This window comes from Balaenoptera borealis, assembly GCF_965194805.1.
Source record: "Balaenoptera borealis genome assembly, chromosome: 14".
Classification (NCBI taxonomy): domain Eukaryota; kingdom Metazoa; phylum Chordata; class Mammalia; order Artiodactyla; family Balaenopteridae; genus Balaenoptera; species Balaenoptera borealis.
The window spans coordinates 44,993,320-45,019,564 of NC_138875.1; the positions used below are offsets into that span (position 1 = coordinate 44,993,320).

The following is a 26,245-nucleotide window of genomic DNA, read 5'->3' on the forward strand; positions in this document are numbered from 1 at the left end:
CAAAAAAATCTCAGCCAAAATTGACTTCCGGTTACAATTCAGTACTTCTCTCCTATTTATAGAAATCCTAATCAGGTCATCTCCTGTGTACTCTCTGATGATTGAAGAAGATTTAAAAAAATACAACCTAAAAGAATAATAAGTATTCTAGGTTTTTCTTTATCATTTAATTTGCAAATTAGTCATTTAAAAAAGAATGATGGAAACAATTGTAAAGATAAGACAATTGAGAAATGGTAAGGTATGCAAAGACAGAGAATAGAGTTCCTTGTTAGTCATTTGAACTATGAAAACTTAAAAAATAAATTTTCTTACCTGAGTTGTCAAGGCACTCAATAATATCTGCATTATTGGGTGGTATTCGTGGTGCAGAGATATTGGTCAAATCCTAGAGGACAGGAAACATTTTCCTATTTGTAATGATTCTTTTCTTCCAATAATTATACACTGGGTTTGTTCTCAAATTACCTCAGATTTTCTAAAAGGATACTGAAAGTAATCTGAATCTCATTTAGAAAGGCTTCCCTGGTTACTGTCATCTAATTTTGATGTACCTTTCTCTTCGTTTTCCCCATCGGCTATCCCAGAACAAAGAACAAACTAGACTGTTAGTGAGCACTTACCGCAAGTTTGGGCTGCGCTCCTTCCACAGCCCACGAATGAATTGCTCCATCCATACATTCGGGAACAGGCTTAAATCTGGCCCCGCTACCAGGGACACCTCCACAGTCACAAAACATCAACAAAAGTGGGACCACTGATGGTGAAAAGATAGGAATATTGCAATTAGCAGTGGGACCAGATTAAAACAAAACAACCTGCTTTTATGATTAAATTTGAATGCCTAATATAACTTTATTTGATTCTAACATTACTATGAAAGTTTCAGAAAACAAGCTGAATAATAGTGAGATACCAAAATCAATGTGAGCCTCAGACTGCAATCAATTTTTACTTGTTATATAGTATTCAAATTACAGATCATATACTGTTAAAACAGATGAGTCTTTTCCCTGTCATTACTTAGGAAAATATTAAAAGAAAAATATTCCTCAGAGACTGTAGCGTCTGGCTCATCGCCACTCTAATTTCTATCATCATCCAAGGCAATGTTAAAGACCACCTGAAGAATCCATTGGATATTATACCCTCATGTCTAGATCCTTGACTAGGTCCACTCTAGTGACCATACAATATGGTCTATCTCTAAATGCTTCCATGCGTGGTACTTCCTTTTCATTATCTAAGTATTGTTGTGAAGTAAGTTTTATTATTTCACGGATGGCGAAGGCAAGGCTCAGAAAACTTGGGTAACCTTTGAAGGACTCAGACAATTGAATTTAGCAGCTGGAGTTTAATTCTTCATCTATTTGGCTCTCCTTTCCTTAGGCTGTGCAGCTTTAGCACAGCATGAAATCCCTTCAAGGTCTAGCCCTTGCCTATCTTTCTAGTCTCAACTCTCACCATGCTATCAAGCACATCCTTTATTTCTTCTATGCTGGAGTCGTTTATTTCAGTTACTTGCACTCTCATTCTTTTGGGATTTTGCACATGGATTTTTTTTTCTTCTTGTATTGTGTTCCCTTTTTCTTGTCCACTAGGCTAGCTCCTATTCATCTGTTAAAACCCAACCCAGAGTTTACTTTCTCTATGTAGCCTTTTCTGATTGTTTCAGTCAGTTGTTTCTGACTGTCTTCTTCACTCAAATAGCAATTTGAACCTGTCTGTTATGGTACTTTCCTATTACATTGAGATTCAAAGCAAAAAAGTTTTTATCCTCCACTACACTCTAAGGGGTCAAGTTGTTTGATTTTTTTTTTCGTGTCATAAACCCAACACCAAACATAGAAATTTCTTGATAATTGCACAAAATAAGAATTTGTAAAATATATTTCATCAAATGATCAGAAAACTTATTTCCTCTCCACAATTTTTTAGGGGACACATAAAAACGGGACTGTTAAAGTACTTACATCCTAGGACCAAGAATCCCATGATGAGTAGTCCAATGCCAGCAGCACCAAAATGTACATTATCATTGTCTTTTAGCTTAAAAGTAGTGGAGTGATCTACATCAAAAGTATTTGTGCTAACCATGCCACCGTTTTTGTAGGCATTAGTGGTAACATCTGAGGAAATAAGGCCATTTGTGCTAGTACTGGTATTGTTATTAGAAGGTTCATCACCGTTCCAGGGACTACCTTCAAGTTTAATAATAATTGTACCAGTAGAAGTTCTTTGAAGAGTATCTGTAACAAGGTTTAAAATGAAAGAAATATTTTATACATTTAGCGTAATAATTGTTGGACAATACAAAATTATTTTCTCTTTGCATCAGTACTTATTTCAATGTCTTTATTCCCACCAATTCAGTAACTCTGCATATTGTCTCTTGTCTGTGACTCAGTTTTTAAATCAAACCATTATGAATAAATATTAGTGCTTGAGAAAAACTGTCCTATGTGCTGAGAAACATACACAGTAAACACCACATTATGTATTGGTCAGCAGTGTGTCATAAGCCACTGTGGAGACATTTCTAGACCATGTGTTGCACACTTCTCCATGCATTAGACTAGATTTTGTTTGCTGTTTTACTGTCTTTCATCTTCAGTTCTTGTCTTTTTTTCTTTTATGGGCTGACAAAACCAACAGACTTTGGGCAGATTGGTCAGTCATTTGTATAAAAATCTCCTACTGATAAAGTAGCATATCCTCAAACTCACAACCAACAGTTCAAACAACTCATAGGAGAGGGAATTTGGCACTATTGGGGGAGGGGAATCTTCATATCAATAAAATGAAGCACTTTTGTTTCACAAGCAGATATTCCAAATTTGCTTTTTTCTTATCCTTCAAAGTTTCAGTAAATTATTGTGTTTGTTGACTAAACACAGGAGGAGAGACATTTGTGATTTGTTTCAACTTAATGGTTCCACACTTGCTGTTGGCTTCAGCAAGTTACTATTATTGTTATTATTATTTCTATTATATAGATGTAAGCGCCATTGTCAGACTTTGTCCATCGATGTCACTCTAGAATCTGGCACAATGGCTGACGTTTGGTTAGAATTCGATACTTAGTTTCTGGATAAATGAATAAAGATATCCCTGGAAGTACATAACAGAGATAGGTTTACATACAGTCTATCTGATATCAAAGCCCATGCCCTTTCAGCCCAGCTATGCTGATTCTATTGTTACTGTTTTGTTGGAATACAACAATTCTATTGTACTGTTACTGTTTTTTTTTATTTTTATTATTATCATCGGATCTACTGTTTACCCCCAGAAGGTGGTATTTTTTAATGACAAAGGGAATGCTCCCTATTTGCCATCAGCCTACAGTTTAGTAAATTAAAGTTCCAATTTCTCTTTCATGTGTCCAATTAAGCTTGATGTTGGATGTAAGAAAAGGAGTAAACTAGCAACTGCTTAAGACAATTTCAGCACTGAAATAAACTTTATATGTAGATGGAATAAACATTTCGATTTGTGATAAACATTTTTAAAACTACATTTATTTTGACTGATTGTGGAAAAGACCAGCATAATTTGGTAAAAATTCTGAGTTGTTGAATGACTTTAAAGAAATGCTGTTTTCTTTCTTTTAAACTTGTGAAGCAAGTGGAAATTGTCAATCCCTTTTTAGGACAATTGAAAGAAAAAGAGGAAGAAAGGGAGAGAAGGAGGAAGAAGGGAGGAAGAGAAAGTGAAGTAGCAAATATTGCTTAGAATTAGCCTCGAGGAACTTCCCTCCTAGTGATTAGCCTAATTTAAGTTTGTTGGTTTTGAAAAGTAATATAAGCATGCTAATTCCGAATTGTTTACACAAAATTGTACATGAACTTTCCAAGGATCACGTAAAGTTAAGTTAGCTTGGCTTTAGGTCCGTTTGAAAATAATTTTACAGTACAATTAAAAATTTTCAATTACTGACATTAATATGGACTAACATTTATTGAATGTCAGCACTCGTCTAGTGCTTTACATGTAGTAACTCCTTAAGTACTTCTAAATCCATAATGTTATTGGCCCATTTTATGGAAGAGAAAACTGAGGGATAAATGGGTTAAATAACTTCTCTAAAATCTTGGAGCTAGTAAGTGATGTTACGAGATACCAATCCAGTCTAATTCTAGAGCTCACGGTCTAAACCCTAAATTATAATGTCTCTTGTATCATTCAGGATTTGATTGTATAATACCCAGTATGATAACTTTTGTTGGAAAAAGGGTTACTTCAAAAGACAGTAATTAAAATTTTAGTTTCTGAATGTATATATAACTTCCAGTAGACGGGAAAAAATTAAATTGATTTCTTACCATCTATAGATAGAATTGTTCCTTGGTATTTTCCCTTAAGTATTTCATATTGTTGAACAGTAACTTTATTTCTCAAAATAATTACGCCTGTTTTTGAGTCAATAGTGATTAGGCCAGATGGATTACTTCCCATTACATATCTGTATTTGAAAGACAATGGTACAAATTAATGTTAGCTATCTAAAGGCAGGGGGGAGAGAAGGAGAGATTTTGATTTTAAACCATGTTTCCAGCCAGTAGTTGTAACTCCTGGATATAATTTTCAATTATTGGAGACTTTATTTTGGGGGGGGCAGTTCCAGTTGTTTGAGGACATTCAGAAATGGATGAAGATTTAAATCTAAGAAAAAAGAATTACTGAGCAGCCACTTGTAATGGAATGTCTATTACACCTAGCCCACTTAGATGTACGAATAAACCTCTGATACCTGCAGTCTCATTTTCATTTGATTTTGGTAGCATCAGAACTGCCCTGGACAGCCCAGATGCTGGGACTTCTTGGGCTGCTGCTAATTCTAAACTATTCTTTTACCAAAGAAGTTACTTCTTCAGCAGCTTGGCTTTCATCCCTTCCCTATTTCCACTCCCCATCTCATATACTCAGTGAATATACAGGACTTCTTGTGGATTCCAAACTCTGTCCTTGTCTTGTGCCTCTATCCTATTCTCTATTCTCTTTCTCTTCTCATCTTTGACTTCGAAGTTTTCCTTCTCATTTACATGTTCGTTAGACAAACATTGGTTAGATAACTCTCTGTGTCAGGCATTGTGCTAAACTCAGGAAATAGAACTTGATAAGGAGTCAGATAGGGGTGTGGTCTTCCCTCAGTGAACTCACATCTGTGGAGTACAAGAGAGCTTATCAGTAATGGCGGTGCAGTGTGATAAGAGCTATAACTGAAATACTCACATGGAGTGAGAGGAACACAGAGAAAGAACTTTTAAAACTCATTTGTGAGGTCTTTCCACTCCACCATTATTCCTGATCACAAGCACATTTGCAAAATACCTGTGCACATATACACACAGATTTTTCATGATCAAGTAGAAACACTCGGATACGTAGAGTTAAAAAAAAACTACACAGCTTAATTTTTCCTTAATGTAACCAATTTTTCATATCAAGGTGATTGTTGACCAATATTACGTGCTGATTAAAGAGAGAAAGTAACTGAAATGCATTAACTAAATCTAATTGATTTCAATCTGGGCAAATTTGCAATGGGAAAATCAATCCATCAAATCTTCCAAGGGGAATAACCATGATATGTAGTAATCAGCTAACTGGTCAATAAAATATATAAACACAGGAGCGTCAAACTTTCCAGATACAATATTTTCACATTTTAAACCTTCACATTTTTCCATCTTACATTTTGCACAAATTATATATTTTCTTAAGTTAAACAGTCTAAATTAGGTAACAATTCCCCAATTAGTACGTTTTATGATTGAATTTCAAAAATAGTGACAAATATTTTAATTCAGATACTTCAAATTTCTAAAAAGAACATATTTACTTAAGTTCAATATGTGATGAAAATTAGTTGGAAAATGTCAGTCTTACCTAACAGTGGTTGAAAGTAGACCTGTGTCCAGATCAGTAGCTGTAAAGTCTCCCAATTGATAGTTTTGTCCCATCTCACTAGTTACTATGAATGTCTTTGAACCTGGACGGAACACTGAGCCTTCAACTACATTTAACACAGTCACAGAGACTGCAGTTGCTGTGAGTTTATATCGAGACATAATTGATTGATGAAATTCAGCTTTATTTCTAACACCAAGACTAAGTTGCAGATTCTTCATAGCTTCATAATCTAGGGGCTAGAAAATACAGAGTGAAATAGTTTTACTCTAAGGGGAAAAAACATTCTAGAGGAAAGAGAAATTCTTTGATAATAGGCAAAAAAATTCTTACATCTTTTTCTTTAATTAAATATAAATACATATAAATACACACTCTATTCTTACTTTATATTCAATTCAATACAAACACATGAAAATACAGTAAGAAAAAGTCCAATTGTCTTCGATCCTTTGTTGAAAAAGTTGAAAATGTATGAGTTCCAATTGTCCACCAAATTAAAAAACTTAAAATAATACAGGTGGTCAAATCCATGCATTTTGTAGTGCAAAGAGAGCTTATGTTAGATGCTATCATTTCAGGTTTCTCAGAAAATAGCTCTATTTATTAGGAAGAATGGGCCAAGTATATCGTAGGTTCAATCATTTGACTGATTTTATCCATAAAGAACTATTTACAAGAAATTTTACTATGTATATGTGACTTCTTTCAATAAATCAAATAATAGAATGTAGTATATAAATAATAAAAAGAAATCCATATTTTATTCAACATATCCTGGAAAAATTCACTTTATATTATAAAATTATCAAGTAGTCATTTTCATTATGAAAGACGGTGTCAAAATCCACTACTCATAAAATCCACAACTATGCATTTTGCCTATAAATACCAACCATATTTTTTAAAATTTTCACATAACAGTAGTTTAGATGACCATCGATTCACACACTGAGCTCTCTACTTAGCTAAAATTTTCAGTCTTTGCTCTAATATTAGCTTTATTTGCAACTCCAAGAATGGCTATAAAATTATGTATACATATACATCACACACACGTATTACATATATATATATAATCCTAACAAAAGAATTAATATATGATGTCATGTCTGGGAGAAAAATCAACATAATTCCCATTTTACAGACAGAGATGTTGAGGCCAGATAGATGAATTAATTTTCTAAAGTAATATCATAGTTTGGGGTGAAATAGATTAGGACTCAGTTTCCCCAGCAGGGAAACCTAGATAGTGTAGTGGAAAGAATGTGAACTTAATAGCTAGAGAAGCCTAGGTTTGAATGTCAGCTGTCCCACTTACTAGTGATGAGAACTGAGCAGGTTACAAACTCTCTCTGAACCTCAATGTATTTATTTGTAATGTGGGCATATAATCTATTTTACAGGGATGCTGTAGAGAATAAACTAAATCATCCGCACACTGCCTCAGTGAATGGAAGCTGTAGGCATGGTGACACTTTATGAAGACATATGAGACAAATGATCACACATTCCTATAGGGACAGAATTCCTTAGGAGTTTATTTCCCAGAGCAATTCTGAAGGAAGAAAACAGTTAAAAAGGGATTACATTTTACCATGAGGAATACATATTGCATGCATCACGTACAATCCATGCACAGCTATTGCAGATTTTAAAAAATAGACTGACAAGTCTTGTAGCCCAGGGTGAAATCTTCACTATCAGCTCCCTAGGAGTCAGACATTTTTCCCCCTCGAATCTCAGAGAAAATTCTACTGCAGGTAAATGTGGTGGATCAGTAATGTAGAGGGGACACAGGAGAACTGTGTTGACTTGGACCAAATCTCTATGACTTGGAACAAGTCTCTAGTATACTTATGTCTGTAATAAGCCTGGGTCAGCTGCAGAAGTGAGATGAGAATGTGATAATCCTACAATTACAGTTATTTAATTTTAATTCTGTGGAAACACACTGGATGAACTAACAACTTTTAGTTTATGTGATGAATGTTATTAATGAATAATAATTGATGTACAGTGTTGACAGGGACACCTTTTTTTTAGGCAATGATTAATCTGCTTCAAAAAATATTCTTCAAATGTGTAAAACAAACCTAAAGGATTAATCGTACTTTGTTGTAAGCATAAAATAAGATTTGTGTTTAAAAATGTATGATCTGTGAGGGAATATTGTATTGATAGAAAAGAGTTTCAAGTAAAAAGTTCAATGCCTGTCTTTACGAAATTATATAAGCAGAAAAACTCTCTATAAAAAAGCTCTATATCATGTATAATTCTAAAACATTAATTTTTATTCTTTCACCCACTCAAGTTTGTGAAATGTTGACATCATTTTAAGATTAACACTTTGAAAAAAACCAAGAAAACAAAATATTTAGGATAATTATTCCATACCTTAATAACCTTTAAAGTTCCCACATTTGTTCTTTCATTCATTTCTATATCAAACCAATTTCCCTCATTTCCAGAGATAAAGAAAATGACTGCCATCCAGTTAGCTGAGAACTCCTCATCCAAATCAATTATTCTAATCTGGAGCAAATTTGAATTTAGAGCATTTTCTTCAATACTTATGGAATACTGAAACAAGAAGTAAAAAAATTTTAGCACAAACTATGTGAGAAATAGAACTATATTAGTTTTATATAGAATGTTTATAGTTATTCATGATATAGAAAAGAGATCTATGTGGTCTCAATTTTCATTGTTCAAATAGGGGTTTTTTCATATGTATTATATAAACAAACATGAGATGAAATATTTGTGTACATTTGGGTTGTGTGTGACTAAAGATAACATGTACATATACAAATAGAATTGTTTGAACAAATTTGAAAAGGTAATGAACCTAAAGTTGTTGTTAAATTCAAGGACTAATACTTACTGATGACTGTTCCATGTATGGGATGTTATCATTGACATCGAGGATTTTAATGCTGCATTCACACTCTGCTGCCATTCCATCTGCCCTACCATCTCGGTCTGAGCCTCTTACAAATAGAGAGTACTGGCCATATTGCTAAAAATATGCACAACAAACAATACCACAGTTGATGTAGACAGTTTTTATTTTGTCTTATACAAAGATCTTTTAAAATGTTGTATCAACGTTTACATAAATCTATGATGAAGATAGAGGTAACACAGAATACTGAAAATTCACAAATCTCACATGAATCAATATGAAGTTGCCACTTCAATTCCCAAAAATTCTTATCCAGCATCATGTAAAAGAAGCAAAAATTTTAAAAGACATCATTCCTTATTATATGTTGCAAAAGTTTGTAAAGGGTGAAGCAGAACAAAATGATCAGGAGGGGAGAGATTAAGGTTTACCAAGAATTTATGGAATTAAAATTCTGTACCCCAAATTATCAACCCCTGAAGAATAAAGAGATAGCAAATGGTTTGCATTTTTGGGGGGTGGCAGTACAGTTATTGATGATCTGTTTTCTTGAATCTACACAAAGGTGCTTAAATTTTTAGAAGCTGGTAAAAGCCATGAAGTCTTTCCCAGACACATGCATATATGCATCCTCACTCAAAGTTGTGGATATAATTTTAGAGAATTCATAGTTAGAGACGTCCTGAGGGCTCTCCACAAATGCCAGGTTAAGAATATCTGCTCTGAAAAAAAGGGAGAGGGCTCAAATCAATAAGATTGGAAATGGAAAAGGAGACGCTATAAAGGACACCACAGAAATACAAAGGATCATTAGAGACTACTACAAGCAACTGTATGCCAATAAAATGGACAACCTGGAAGAAATGGACAAATTCTTAGAAAGGTACAATCTACCAAGACTGAACCAGGAAGAAATAGAAAATATGAACAGACCAATCACAAGTACTAAAATTGAAACTGTGACTAAAAAACTCCCAACAAACAAAAGTCTAGGACCAGATGGCTTCGCAGGCAAATTCTATCAAACATTTAGAGAAGAGTTAACACGGATTTCTTCTTCTGAAACTATTCCAAAAAACTGCAGAGGAAGGAATACTCCCAAATTCATTCTATGAGGCCACCATCACCCTGATACCAAAATCAGACAAAGATACCACAAAAAAAGAAAACTACAGGCCACTATCACTGATGAACATAGATGCAAAAATCCTCAACAAAATACTAGCAAACAGAATCCAACAATACATTAAAAGGATCATACACCGTGATCAAGTGGGATTTGTCCCAGGGATGCAAGGATTTTTCAATATCTGAAATCAATCAGTGTGATACACCACATCAAAAATTGAAGGAGAAAAACCATATAATCATCTTAATAGATGCAGAAAAAGCTTTTGGCAAAATTCAACGTCCATTTATGATAAAAACTCCCCAGAAAGTGAGCATAGAGGGAAACTACCTCAACATAATAAAGGCCATATATGACAAACCCACAGCCAACATCATCCTCAATGGTGAAAAACTGCAACCATTTCAACTAAGATCAGGAACAAGACAAGGTTGCCCACTCTCACCACTATTATTCAACATAGTTTTGGAAGTTTTAGCCACAGCAATCAGAGAAGAAAAAGAAATAAAAGGAATACAAATCGGAAAAGAAGAAGTAAAGCTGTCACTGTTTGCAGGTGACATGATACTATACATAGAGAATCCTAAAAATGCTACCAGAAAACTACTAGAGCTAATCAATGAATTTGGTAAAGTAGCAGGATACAAAATTAATGCACAGAAATCTCTTGTATTCCTATACACTAATGATGAAAAGTCTGAAAGTGAAATTAAGAAAACACTCCCATTTACCATTGCAACAAAAAGAATAAAATACCTAGGAATAAACCTACCTAGGGAGACAAAAGACTTGTATGCAGAAAACTATAAGACACTGATGAAAGAAATTAAAGATGATACAAACAGATGGAGAGATATACCATGTTCTTGGATTGGAAGAATCAACATTGTGAAAATGACTATACTACCCAAAGCAATCTACAGATTCAATGCAATCCTTATCAAGCTACCAATGACATTTTTCACAGAACTAGAACAAAAAATTTCACAATTTGTATGGAAACACAAAAGATCCCGAATAGCCAAAGCAATCTTGAGAAAGAAAAACGGAGCTGGAGGAATCAGGCTCCCTGACTTCAGCCTATACTACAAAGCTACAGTAATCAAGACAGTATGGTACTGGCACAAAAACAGAAATACAGATCAATGGAACAGTATAGAAAGCCCAGAGATAAACTCACGCACATATGGTCACCTTATCTTTGATAAAGGAGGCAAGAATATACAGTGGAGAAAAGACAGCCTCTTCAGTAAGTGGTGCCAGGAAAACTGGTCACCTACATGTAAAAGAATGAAATTAGAACACTCCCTAACATCATAAAGAAAAATAAACTCAAAATGGATTAAAGACCTAAATGTAAGGCCAGACACCATCAAACTCTTAGAGGAAAACATAGGCAGAACACTCTATGACATAAATCACAGCAAAATCCTTTTTGACCCACGTCCTAGAGAAATGGAAATAAAAACAAAAATAAACAAATGGGATCTAATGAAACTTAAAAGCTTTTGCACAGCAAAGGAAACCATAAACAAGATGAAAAGGCAACCCGCAGAATGGGAGAAAATATTTGCAAATGAAGCAACTGACAAAGGATTAATCTCCAAAACATACAAGCAACTCATGCAGCTCAATATCAAAAAAACAAACAATCCAATCCAAAAATGGGCAGAAGACCTGAATAGACATTTCTCCAAAGAAGATATACAGATTGCCAAAAGGCACATGAAAAGATGCTCAACATCACTAATTATTAGAGAAAGGCAAATCAAAACTACAGTGAGATATCACCTCACACCAGCCAGAATGGCCATCATGAAAAATCTACAAACAGTAAATGCTGGAGTGGGTGTGGAGTAAAGGGAACCTTCCTACACTGTTGGTGGGAATGTAAATTGGTACAGCCACTATGGAGAAAAGTATGGAGTTTCCTTCAGAAACTAAAAATAGAGCTACCATATGATCATCAATCCCACTTCTGGGCATATATCTGGAGAAAAACATGGTTCGAAAGCATACATGCACCCCAATGTTCATTGCAGTGCTGTTTACAATAGATGAAAGCAACCTAAATGTCCATCGACAGATGAATGGATAAAGAAGATGTGGTACATACATACAATGGATATTAGTCATTAAAAAGAATGAAATACTGCCAGTTGCAGCAACATGGATGGACCTGGAGATTATTATACTAAATGAAGTAAGTCAGACAGAGAAAGACAATATCATATAATATCACTTATATGCAGAATCTTAAAAAAAAATGATACAAATGGACTTATTTACAAAGTGGAAACAGACTCACAGACTTAGAGAATGAATTTATGGTTACCAGTGGGGAAGGGTGGGGGGACGGATAGACTGTTAGCTTGGGATTGACATGTACACACTGCTATGTTGAAAATAGATAACCAACAAGGACCTAATGTATAGCACAGGGAACTCTGCTCAATATTATGTAACAAGCTAAATGGGAAAAGAATAGATACATGTATATGTATAACTGAATCACCTTGCTATATACCTGAAGCTATCACAACACTGTTAATAACTATACTCCAATAAAAAATAAATAGTTAAAAAAATAATAAAAAATAAAATAGATAACCAACAAGAACATACTGTATAGCACAGGAAACACTGCTCAATATTCTGTAATAACCTAAATGGGAAAAGAATTTGAAAAAGAATAGATACATTTATACGTATAACTGAATCACTTTGCTGCACACCTGAAACTAACACAACATTGTTAATCAACTATAATCCAATAAAAAATAAAAATTAGAAAGAATAAAATATCTGCTCTGGTGGCTTGCCAGTGATTGCAGAGTTCCTTTACTTTTTAGAGCTCTTCACCATTACAACTCTTTTCATGTTAAAGGAAACCCACTGGGCTCTTTAGGAAAGTTTGAGAGAGAAATATCTAAATAGTCAATTTCTTCTTATGGTAATTTTCAAACAAGTAAAAAAGGACATAATGGTAACCTAGAAACTGATGGCATTTGGATCAATAAAGAGTGTTAAAATAATCTGATTTATCTTAAATCTAGGAATCATTAGCAGGGAGATGTCATTTTAAAATAACTATAATACTTAAAATGTAATTTAATTAAATATCAAATAGAAAATAAAACTTCCTCATTTATAACCCTAAAATATATGCACATCAGTTATATTCTATCCACATTAAAAAACATAATGGAAAAAGTTGATATTTTAAAATTAAATCAAGGGACCACATGGCATTATAGAAACCATGCAATACTGGTTCTAATTTGGTAACAATCAGTAATTTTTTTTTTATTTGTAAATGAAAAGACTGGTCTGGATGTTACTTAATCCTTATCCATCATTCTGATTCTGTGATTCATTTCCCAAAGTACTCAGTGGGCTGTCAGTAGGTGAGATATAGGAAGAGAAAAAAAAAAAAAGAGTTCTCTTAAATGCGCTTAGGATATGCTGGATTAAAGAAAGATAAACAAACAAATAAACAAAACAAAAAAGAAAGATAAACAAGTTTCTTAGCCTGTAAAAATTCTCGGAGCTTCTACCGTGTTCACACGCATTGTGACTCACCAAGATGGGAGACATAATAGCAATTGTTTCTTAAATTTATTTCATTATAGGACATACTTTAAAAAAAAAAAATAGAGCTTTTGCTTCTACCTTGTGTGTATTTTTATGTACTCTCAGAATGTAGTTTTCTTAAATTGAGACAAATGCTAAGTAAGATTAAATGAAAAATGAGTATAAAATCTATTTGAGGGATTCCTATTTTTTTCACCTCACAGATATTTATGTCATTACCATTATGTGAAAATGTTATGTAATTAAAATTTTAAAGTATTGTTTTCTTTTTCTTTTTCTTTTCTTAGAACTCTTGCTTTTAGAATCAGTTCCTTTGAGACTACAACTCACTCAAAGAAAAAAAATTACCTCTCTGTCCAGAAAATTATTCATTGTTCGAATTTCTGCAGTGTATCTGTTGATAATAAACATTGGTGCATCAGGAGGTTCTTGTCTTACGATCTTGAAGGCTATTTTGGAGTTCAAATTATTTGGTTCATCTGCATCAGTAGCATTGAGTATCATCACCAGTGTATCTAGAAATCAAGAGAAATTGATTGCAAATGGACAGTTTGCATTTTTGTTGTAGTATAATATATATTGTTTTTCCAACAAGGTGTTAGGGTTAGTTGGTCCATATAATGGGCACTCTACCATTTTCCCTTTCTACTGCTTCGACATACCAGTATCTTAGCTCCTTTCTATACCTTTGTCTTGATGAAAAGATCACATTTTACCAGGGACCTTAGACATTACTGATAGCTAGAAAACAAAGAAATATTTTCTTCTGCCTTTCCATTTCTTATTCTAGTATAATTCATTTTTTAAAAGGCTGCTATAGTGAAACAAAATGATATAAGGCCAGACCAATTCATTCCCAACTATAGCACTTTCTAGCTATGTGATCTTGACCTCAGTTTCCACATCTATAAACAGGGATGATAATAGTACCGTCCTCATTGAGTTCATGAAAGAATTAAACATCTATATGAAGAAAATTATGTGAAGTTCCTATTGAATAATGCACATTCAATAAATATATATTACTGTTGTATTTTGCGTGGTTTCTAGTAAAATGCTAGGTTTAAAAAGACGCTTGTTTAATTACATACTTTGTCCTATCCCTCACTTCTTCCAGTAATCTTATTAGCAGTTTTGATGAAGAACACTGGAGAATGTGAAAAGCTGCCAGCATTCATAAACTAGACTTCTCTACAATCAACTCTGTTCCAAGCACAATTGGCCTGTCTGTAGACACCAACTACCAGCTCCCATCTCTCTCTCTCTCAATCTTTGTGTGTGTATTCATTTCAGCATCATTTTTAAAATGTTTTCAGAGGAAATTAATTCATTAATTATGGTGCGTTCATACAACGAAATCTCATGAAATTGTTAAAAGGAATGAAGAAACATGTATTTCCTAATATGGAAATGTGTTCAAAATATATTTCAGTAAAAACTCACATTGTGGATAAGTGTGTAAAATATGGTCACATTTGTTTCTTCTTTGGAAACATGTTTATATATATTTACATGATTATAGAAAGTATGTACCTAAGTAACTAGTGATGGTACTTGCCCTTGAAAAACGGTGCTAGGGAGAGCAAAGTATGCATTTTTATTCTGTTTTTACTCATATTTTGTGAATTTTTACAACAAACATTCTTTTTTTTTTAACATCTTTATTGGGGTATAATTGCTTTACAGTGTTGTGTTAGTTTCTGCTGTATAACAAAGTGAATCAGCTATATGCATATGTATATCCCCATATCCCCTCCCTCTTGTGTCTCTCTCCCATTCTCCTTATCTCACCCCTCTAGGTGGTTGCAAAGCACCGAGCTGATCTCCCTGTGCCATGCAGCTGCTTCCTACTAGCTATCTATTTTACATTTGGTAGTGTATATATGTCAGTGCTGTTCTCTCACTTCGTCCCAGCATACCCTTCCCCTGCCCGTGTCCTCAAGTCCATTCTCTACATCTGTCTTTATTCCTGCCCTGCCCCTAGGTTCATCAGAACAATTTTTTTTTTTAGATTCTGTATATATGTGTTAGCATACAGTATTTGATTTTCTCTTTCTTACTTCACTCTGTATGACAGACTCTAGGTCCATCCACCTCACTACAAATAACTCAGTTTTGTTTCTTTTTATGGTTGAGTAATATTCCATTGTATCCATGTGCCACATCTTCTTTATCCATTAATCTGTCGATGAACACTTAGGTTGCTTCCATGTCCTGGCTATTGTAAATAGTGCTGCAATGAACATTGTGGTACATGTCTCTTTTTGAATTATGGTTTTCTCAGGGTATAAGCCCAGTAGTGGGATTGCTGGGTCATATGGTAGTTCTATTTTTAGTTTTTTAAGGAACCTCCATACTGTTCTCCACAGTGGTTGTATCAGTTCACATTCCCACCAACAATGCAAGAGGGTTCCCTTTTCTCCACACCCTCTCAGCATTTATTATTTGTAGATTTTTTATTATGGCCATTCTGACTGGTGTGAGGTGATACCTCATTGTAGTTTTGATTTGCATTTTTCTAAAGATTAGTGATGTTGAATATCTTTTCATGTGTTTGTTGGCAATCTGTATATCTTCTTTGGAGAAATGTCTATTTAGGTCTTCTGCCCATTTTTGGATTGGGTTGCTTGTTTTTTTGATACTGAGCTGCATGACCTACTTGTATATTTTGGAGATTAATCCTTTGTCAGTTGCTTTGTTAGCAAATATTTTCTCCCATTCTGAGGGTTGTCTTTTTGTCTTGTTTATGGTTTCCTTTGCTGTGCAAAAGCTTTTAAGTTTCATTAGGTCCCATTTGTTTATTTTTGTTTTAATTTCCATTTCTCTAGGACGTGGGTCAAAAAGGATCTTGCGGTAATTTATGTCATAGAGTGTTCTGCCTATGTTTTCCTCTAAGAGTATTATAGTGTCTGGATTTACATTTAGGTCTTTAATCCATTTTGAGTTTATTATTGTGTATGGTGTAATGGAGTGTTCTAATTTCATTCTTTTCCACATAGCTGTCCAGTTTTCCCAGCACCATTTATTGAAGAGGCTGTCTTTGCTCCATTGCATATTCTTGCCTCCTTTATCAAAGATAAGGTGATCATATGTGTGTGGGTTTATCTCTGGGCTTTCTATCCTGTTCCATTGATCTATATTTCTGTTTTTGGTGCCAGTACCATACTGTCTTGATTACTGTAGCTTTGTAGTATAGTCTGAAGTCCAGGAGCCTGATTCCTCCAGCTCCATTTTTCTTTCTCAAGATTGTTTTGGCTATTCGGGGTCTTTTGTGTTTCCATACAAATTGTGAAATTTTTTGTTCTAGTTCTGTGAAAAATGTCATTGGTAGTTTGATAGGGATTGCATTGAGTCTGTAGATTGCTTTGGGTAGTATAGTCATTTTCACAATAGTGATTCTTCCAATCCAGAAGCATGGTATATCGCCCCATCTGTTTATGTTATCTTCGATTTCTTTCATCAGTGTTTTATAGTTTTCTGAATACAGGTCTTTTGCCTCCTTAGGTAAGTTTATTCCTAGGTATTTTATTCTTTTTGTTGCAATGGTAAATGGGATTGTTTCCTTAATTTCTCTTTCTGATCTTTCATTGTTAGTGTATAGGAATGCAAGAGATTTCTGTGTATTAATTTTGTATCCTGCTACTCTACAAAATTCGTTGATTAGCTCTAGTAGTTTTCTGGTAGCATCTTTAGGATTCTCTAGGTAGAGCATCGTGTCATCTGCAAACAGTGACAGTTTTACTTCTTCTTTTCCGATTTGTATTCCTTTTATTTCTTTTTCTTCTCTGGTTGCTGTGGCTAAAACTTCCAAAACCATGTTGAATAATAGTGGTGAGAGTGGGCAACCTTGTCTTGTTCCTGATCTTAGTTGAAATGGTTTCAGTTTTTCACCAATGAGAACGATGTTGGCTGTGGGTTTGTCATATATGGCCTTAATTATGTTGAGGTAAGTTCCCTCTATGTCTACTTTCTGGAGAGTTTTTATCATAAATGGGTGTTGAATTTTGTCAAAAGCTTTCTCTGCATCTATTGAGATGATCATATGGTTTTTCTCCTTCAATTTGTTAATATGGTGTATCACATTGACTGATTTGCATATATTGAAGAATCCTTGCATTCCTGGGATAAATCACACTTGATTATGGTGTATGATCCTTCTAACGTGCTGTTGGATTCTGTTTGCTAGTATTTTGTAGAGGATTTTTGCATCTATGTTCATCAGTGATATTGGCCTGTAGTTTTCTTTCTTTGTGACATCTTTGTCTGGTTTTGGTATCAGGGTGCTGGTGGACTTGTAGAATGAGTTTGGGAGTCTTCCTCTCTCTGCTATATTTTGGAAGAGTTTGAGAAGGATAGGTCTTAACTCTTCTCTAAATGTTTGATAGAATTCGCCTGTGAAGCCATCTGGTCCTGGGCTTTTGTTTGTTGGAAGATTTTTAATCACAGTTTCAATTTCAGTGCTTGTGGTTGGTCTGTTCATATTTTCTATTTCTTCCTGGTTCAGTGTCGGAAGGTTGTGCTTTTCGAAGAATTTGTCCATTTCTTCCAGGTTGTCCATTTTATTGGCCTATAGTTGCTTGTAGTAATCTCTCATGATCCTTTGTATTTCTGCAGTGTCAGTTGTTACTTCTCCCTTTTCATTCCTACTTCTGATGATTTGAGTCTTCCCCCTTTTTTTCTTGATGAGTCTGGCTAATGGTTTATCATTCTTATAGCAGCATTTTTAAAAGTTTAAACTGTAGGTATAGTATTTTAACGAATAGAATTAAAATGTAAGAATTATTTGAACTTACAAGAAATTACACCACTTAACAGTTAAAAGTAACTATGGTAAGTTGAAGTTTTGAATTCAAATAAGACATTATCTCTGCTTTTTTAAAATATACCTAGGACAATCTTCAATGGTACACTAAGCAGTTAATATACTATCCCGCCCAAGTGACTGAATATTTGGCAGTTAAAATATTGCCTTTTACAGTAATCCATAAGGAAGAAATAGCGCATTTAGATTTTTAAAGCCCTTGTGTAAATACTGGGTCTAGTTTCTAGATTTTCTGGTGCCCCTCCACTGTCATTCCTTGAGATGGTCATCTTTAAATATATTGTACATGGAGGACCAAAGAGGATTAGGTTTGTAATCCATTTCAAATACATAATATCAGTGACTTGAGTAAAAACAAACAAAACCCATATTTACTAAATCATATATAGGAAGGGGAAACAATATTTGTTTTGCATTTATTTGTTGTCAAAGAAAAGCTCTTGAAGATTATGGCTACCAAATAGCTTGTCTGGGAGTGATTTCTATGAGTGACTTTAGGGTCGTTAAAATTAAAAAAAAAAAAAAAAAAGGCAGTATGAATAGAAATGGATGAGATTCCCCTTCAAAGTAGTCAGGTTGGGAGGCTAAATTCTCCCAGTGCCTCTGTCACCGCTGTGCAAAGTACTTTTGGATTTTTTCCTTAGGAATCTACTACAGAGCTGGTGTGTGAGAAAATGTTTCCTATTACTTTAGAGTTGCTCCTTGTGTATGACAGTTGGAGCTGCTTCCACAGTTGAAGGGAAAGCCATTATGGAGATTTCCTCATGCCTTCCTGTTCTACACGCTTTTCCAACCTTATCTTTTACATTCGTGATATAGTACCTTGACAGAGTTTAGCCTCTAGTTGTCTGGCTGTTAAGAATGATCTGGAAGCCAAAATAGTCTTGTTTACTTAATAAAGTAGATGACTTACTGGCATTAGAATTTTCTTCTATTTGTCCTAGAAAAGTAGACATAGAAAATACCGGAGGGTTGTCATTTATATCCAAAACCCTGACTCTGAGCTCAAGAATTCTCTCTAAATCTTGGCCCAGTGAATTCACAGCCCGACAATAGATCTAGGAGAGAAAAGAGGAATAATTACGTGGTGCAACACATATTTATTAAGTTCTTGCTTTCTTTGAACACTATACTAGGCATTGTGGGACACTAAAAGAACAGTAAGACATATTATTTCCTACTTGAAGGTAGACACAAGTAGTACTTATAATCAGTAAGGGGAAGCAAACACTAACTCAAAATCCCATTTGAGAAAAGGTAACATGATAAGTTACACGAAGGAAGAACAAAATTACTGTGACTTCATAGGAGGATGTAATGATTGAGAGATCTTCAAAGAAAATTTCAACAGGTGGAGCAGGGAATTGGCAGGGTGTTTCAAGCAAAGGGATTCACGTGAGGAAGGAAATGGAGTGGTGAAACCTCGTTGTTTGGAATTAGGAATAGGGGTTATGGGGCTTGAGAATGTGACAAAGGAGAGTCACACGGGGGCTTCAGAGAAATATAGCATTCATGGGATAGGTGTGGCTATGTGGGTGTTTATATTATTATTTGGTGTATGTAAGTGTAATGTATACTATTTTGCCTATGTGATATTTTTCATATAAAAGTGCATTGTGCATCAAGAAAAGCTAATAGGCTGGCATGTTGATTTAGAGTTTTCAGGGAAACATTGTGGGAGACAAGGCAGGAATACAGACTTGGAACAGAAGTCTAAGGAATTAAAGTAGTTTGAGGCAGACGGAAAAGCAGTATGAGTGAAAGCCTGCAAGCGTAGATTACTATTTGAAGGCATTTTGGAAAATTATGGGGTTTGAATAGAAGAGGTTACAAGATCAAAGAAAGTTTTAAAAATGTCTGTATTTTTATTTTTCAAGTATTAACAAGTGTTGACCCTAATGATAGATGCAAATGGATTAACAGCCAATGGAGCAAGCAGAAGAAAGATGAAAAAACAAAGTTGATTGATTAAGGTTCTTGGACAGGTAATTATGGGAAAATAGATAGCTCTTGGGATAAGCTGTTGAGAAAAAGAAGAAAATCGATCCCGTGTTTGGATTTAATTCAGAACATTTCTGAACTGGAGGAGAGAGAATTAATTGTGGGAGTTTGTGATGAAGGGTCTCAGACTTTTTAATGAAGTTGGTCACAGGTCAGCTTCATAAAGTGGAAATGAGGTGGAGGGTTTGAAGTTTTGTCACAGTAACTGTAAAGAATAGAGTGAGATTCGTTAAGGGTGAATTAAATTATCTCCAAGGCACATTCTGAGCTCAGGTGAGCTTGAGCGATGCGATTTTATCATAAAGTATGTTCACTCAGGAAAGGCTCCATCAGGAGCTCCAGAATCATCATTTGGCATTGGAGTTAAGAGGAACCGATATTCTCAACTGAATTAAAGTAAAAGAAGTTAGGTGCTTGCTCTTCCAAACAAACACTTTAGCTTGACACTGGGGACTGACCAGAGGTTAGCATTTTTGCTAAGGCAGTTAAGCAAACACTCCTTTCTCTCTTAATCTTTTGTTTGTTTTGGGTCATAAGATGCTCATGAAATAAGGGACAACCAAAAATGCCTAATATTGAGACTCTTGAAATCAAATCAAGTATGATCTGAGCTTAAGATAGTCCAACAATAATATAGGCCTGAACATACATATTCACCCACTTACAATGAAAAAAGGGGTGACCTCTCGATCAACTATGGATGTTATATTAATTTCACCAGTTTTTTGATTAATAACAAAGATTCCGTAAGGTGGTTGATCAATTCCTACTCCAGAGATGCGGTATGTAACTTGCTGGTTTGCAGCACAATCTGAGTGAATCTGCAGAAAGAGCACAGGTGAAAACATTACAGGGTGCAAATCAAGAGTGCTATGTTTGATATAAGACAGCTATCTTTCTTGAGAATTGTTGAATGTGAGTATCTGTTATCTTTTGAGAAATGCTGGAAATAGAGAATTATTTTCCTAGATAAGAGGAATAATAACAGCTCTATATTTTCAATGGTAAATGACAATGTAATAAAAGAAATTCAATTTCTGTTTCTACCAAATTAGAAAAAAGTAAAATATCACTCTAATAAATCTAAATCTATGCAGTCATCTTCCATGCATTCATTCATTCAACATTTACAATGGATTGTATTATTTTTAGTCTCTGTGCTAACGTTGGGGCTAGAGTAGAGAACTCCTTGCAGTCTTAAGGAGTTTACCAATATTATTACATAACTTTTATCTTTTGATTAAAAATTTTTTTAAATGTAAAGTTTTAGAAGAAAGTTTAAAGTAGATTTATGTAGGTGACAAGAGTTATCTGACTCTGTGTAGAAGATTTTAATTTTGAAAATGAGGAGGATGTATTAGCAGAAAAGTAAGAAGACCACCCCAAATGAAAGGTTAGAGAAACCAGGGCTCTCTTTGAAATAAAAAATTGTATGACTGTTAAGCAATCTTATGGGGAAATCTCTGTGTAAATTTGTGTATATATGTTTGTATGTGTGAATCTGTGTGTGGGGATATGTTTCCGTGTGTGTGCGTGCGCACATGTGTGTGAGCCCATGTGTGCAAAAGGAAGAAAAGGGAAAATAAAAGGAAAAGAGAGTATGAAACAGGGTACATGGTGAATGTTCATAACAAAGCCAAAAGTAGGAATTCAATTCTAAGAAATTAGGAGGCAGAAGTAGCACACATTGAAATAGTTCCTGTGAATGTGCTGAGCATTAAATTCATTGTATAAATCACTATATTGTTTTCATCTAGAGTTTGGGGTGACATATGATCATGTATATTAATTTCACCGGTGTGGTGAGTCAATGTTTAACTGTTTACCCAAGTGCCTAAATTTCTTAATTTATACTTTTAATGGCTTCAATTTTCATAACCTGAATGGCTATAGTTTTGTTCTGTATAATAACTTCTCAGTGAGATGTGTTCATAAAATATTTAAAAGACAGGTTCTTTTGAAAATTTAGCTCTATCCATTCTGATTTTTGATTTTATGCTTTGGGGTTGATACTTACTTTGGCGATTGGGTTCCTCTTTGAGTTGTCCTCACCTTCACGGCAGGCTGCAGCGAACTTGATCCACTCACGTTTTTGCCTCCTGACGGAATGCCACTTGATGGTGCCATTTTTAGTGTTATAATCTCTGACCTTGGGTGGGCAGGATAAAGTAATAGTATCTATTAACTTTTATTCATAATTCACATTCCACTGGAGCTTTTGGAGGATGGGGTAATTATAATGTCAGAAAGAGAGGATGTTTCATTGGGAAAATTGTTAATTTTGGTAATCTATTAATTTTAGCATAACATTAACTTTACTTATAAGGATGAATTTTCTTTGGAAAATATGTTGCTTCTCCCAAACCATTTTTCTTATTTTTAATTTGGAAAAAATTAATTTGCTATATGTTACCTGGATTTGAAATTCACTGTTAACTTCCAGCACCACCTATAAAAAATAAGATAACCATAATTAATTTTTAATTGAATGCTTTGTAATTCATGCTATCTCACTGCTTAAAAAAAAATTAAGCAATAGTCTTGTGGGTTATTAGCAGGTGAATTTGGTTTATCTCTCCAGTTCTGATGACAATGCTAAGGATTCCTTTATGTTTGGTTTTTGCCTTTCAATTTTGCTCTTCTTTTCATTACTTTTATTGTTAACCTCTTTTTCATTCTTAGCCTATGCAGATACTTGTAATCATATGAGCTAGGACATTTGAAGCTAGAACCCAGGGAGAATGAGGGTTGGGAACTCAGGACCTCTTAGTAAATCTTGTGCCTGAAAAGCTGGAGATACTCGGATGCTATTTAGTGATTCAACAGCATGTTATGATACTAAAATATTTGATGATAGTTTTGGGATCTGACTAGCCACAGATGGAAACAGAAAAACAATTTTGGAGTAAAGAAAGGATATAAAGCAGAAAATATCAGGAAAGCTTTGGAATATTTGCTTTTTCACTGTCCAATTCTAGATGGAAGATTTTCTAGTATTCTTGAAAATCTTAAGATGATAAATCTTTAATTTGCTTTGAAATATGAGAATAAAAAGTTCTAAAATAAAAACAATTTTCTTTATGTAAAAATGAGTTCATATTTGATATTTTATTGTTGGCACTAAACAAAACAGATGATATAAATGCATCCTTCCATAGCAATGAAAATAAATTACAAGACTGTAGGGAGAAATTGCTGTGTAAGCAACTTTCATTAGTCTTTTCTCCTGCATTAAACAATTTCCCTGTCAAACAAGTGAGCTAGTCAAACAGAGCTCAGCCTAGGTTCATCTCTGGCCTTGATCCTTACATATGATTTCTAGTGAAAATCATACATATAATTTAAATTATTTTTCTCTAAAAACAAAGGCATTTCTAAAAACACACACACTTACATATTAAGTCTAATATATCAATATGCTTAAGACATTGTAAAATATCTATCTAAAAATTAGGTGTGAACAAAAAATAAAAATAAAAATTAGGTGTGGATTTGAAGGGTTTGTTTACATTTATTAAATTTTAAATTTAATTTAGAATCAATTAAAGATAGTGTAAATTCTTAGTTTTTATTTTTCCCTAAATAAGAAGTTTTGAACTTTATCTGTTTTTTTTTCAGAATTGTTAATTACAAAAACTGTTATCACAATTAGACTTTATCTGGACTGTTGATAAAAGAAAATTATAGTTTGCATTTTAAAAAATACTAGTAAAAAAAAATTAAAAAAATAAATAAATAAAAAATACTAGTAATAGTAATTTCAAAATATAGTAAATTACTTTTTACAGTTAGTTTCAATTTCACCATTAAAGAAAAACAAAATTTTAGTCTCCAAGTACATATTTTTAAAAATTGCCATAATTGATAATTCAGGAAAATATGTATTTATGGTTAATATGAGTGTGTAAAGAGATAATGTTTTTATTATAGGAATTATACACTCCTGGTGTCTATTTAATGTTAATCATTATCATTAATCACCATTACAGTTCACTGAATGATAACTAAGTACTAGGCAATGTGTTTAGAGAAATCCGTGCATTCAATCTTCATTAGTACATATGGTCAATAGTATAATTCTCTCCATTTTACACATGAAGAAATTGAGGTTTGGATATTAATTTAGGGCTAAATACAATCCAACACAATTCAGTCTAAATTTGTTCTTGAGGTGTGGGTTTTACAATAAAGTATAAGAGCCTATTCCAAGTAAATTACTAAGTAAAATATACTACAAAGAATTGACATTATTACAACTTTGAGAATTCAAAATAATTCTGATTTTAATCTAATCTCATAATATCCTTGTGAATTAGGGAGGCTTATATACAATAATAACAATAACAATAATAGTAATACTATGGGGTAGGGGATGGGGTAGAAAAATAAATGGCCCAAATCATCCAAGTTACTTTGGACAAGTAACTGAAATGTTATTGTAGAGTCCTTCTTGGGCACAGAATTGAAATGATGTTAATGCAAATGTGTATTTCTTGCTACCTGTGAACTCATGAACACTTTTTCCTCTTGTTTGTGAGAGTGGGACTGGGGTGTGGGTGTATCTAATTTGTCCGTTTGGAAGCCATTTCTTCATAGCTACAGAGTTGTGTATGCATCTGTTACCTGTCTTGTACTTCCCTTTCCACACTGAAGTGTCAGTGCCTGCTGTTTGTTTTGGAGAACTATGCCAGATGACTAAGAAACCTTGCAACTTTATGGAGCTGGGTCATTCTTTTTCCCATGAGTAGCAACTTAGGCAGAAGACCAAGCAGGTTTCACCACAGTGTCAGGCTCTCAACTGGATTAGTAATTAAAAAACTGCCGAGTCTGCTTTAAAATGTGTTTTGTTGAGATAACCTTATTGTGATTTGTTCAGAGTCCAGAAAAAACTCTGAAACAAAGTCACTCTTGGACTTTCAAAGGCAAAACAATGAGATAAAAGGAGGACTTGGTAGAGTCAGAAAACTCTCAGTGTACTTCCTCGGTTCTCTGAGCTTTAGTTTTCTCATTTGTGAAATGATGGGGGTAGACTAAATTTTATACAGTTACCTTTTCAATTCTGACATCAAGTCCCTGTGTGCAGTAGGAAAATATGGAAGTTTTTTGATCACGGTAAAGGCATGATAAAATTGTGGGTTTAAAAGATTACTCTGCCAACAGTTGGTGAGAGTGGTGGGAAGAGTCAGTGATTACAGGCCACCAGCAGCTGAGTGTTTTGCATGAAATCAGGCCAGAGGTGAGGATCTGAACAGGAGCAGTGGCCATGGGAACAGAAGGGGACAAGATCAAGGGAGAGATACTGCATGGTTGAAATTGACAGGGCTTGAGAACCAATGGGATGTGGGAGTCAAGAGAGGGAAGAATCTCAGGTGGCAGCAGTTTTAAACGGGCAGATCAGGAGCAAGGCCATAGCAGAATTTAGCTGGTTAGAACACATCAAGTTTGAGATGCTAGAAAAAGGCCTGGGCAAAGATGCTTAGCAGTTTGAAATACGACTTAACACCGTGAACAATGGTGGTCCAAGACTGATATATGGAGGAATATCTTTGCAGGTAGGTTAGTTGAAATCATGGGAGAATTTGAAATCCCTCAAGAATACAGCAAAGAAACAGCCTGTGGGTGAGAATGAAACTAGGGGAATCCCTACATTTATATAACTGGGAACAATGACAAGAAACGAGAAACAAAAAGAGAAAAAAGAAGAAGTGGCTGAAAAAAATAGGAAGAAAATATCATTGGATGTCAAGGATGTCAAAGGAAGGGAAAAGCGAAAGACAGATGGGTGTGAACTGTATCAGATATGAAATAGTTGAGCGGAGTGATTCCTGAGGAAATCTGAGATTTTCTGTGACCTTGAACAGGATGCTTTCAGTTGGAT

General features: G+C 34.3%; 1 protein-coding gene across 13 annotated transcripts in view; it reads right to left on the reverse strand.

Moving 5' to 3' along the window:
- The window catches only part of DSG1 (desmoglein 1), a 125,563-nt gene that overhangs the window by 32,732 nt on the left and 66,586 nt on the right, over positions 1–26,245 (reverse strand). For 12 of the 13 annotated variants that reach the window (XM_082354191.1, XM_082354200.1, XM_082354197.1 and 9 more), the window contains 12 exons: positions 22,781–22,816; positions 22,385–22,516; positions 21,033–21,188; positions 19,280–19,424; positions 13,893–14,059; positions 8,801–8,935; positions 8,311–8,496; positions 5,893–6,152; positions 4,326–4,465; positions 1,974–2,249; positions 624–757; positions 316–388 (listed from right to left, as the gene is read on the reverse strand). In XM_082354191.1, coding sequence (XP_082210317.1) covers positions 316–388; positions 624–757; positions 1,974–2,249; positions 4,326–4,465; positions 5,893–6,152; positions 8,311–8,496; positions 8,801–8,935; positions 13,893–14,059; positions 19,280–19,424; positions 21,033–21,188; positions 22,385–22,516; positions 22,781–22,816 — 1,840 coding nt within the window. The remainder of the gene's footprint in view (positions 1–315; positions 389–623; positions 758–1,973; positions 2,250–4,325; positions 4,466–5,892; positions 6,153–8,310; positions 8,497–8,800; positions 8,936–13,892; positions 14,060–19,279; positions 19,425–21,032; positions 21,189–22,384; positions 22,517–22,780; positions 22,817–26,245) is intronic. The other variant, XM_082354199.1, reaches the window with a different exon arrangement.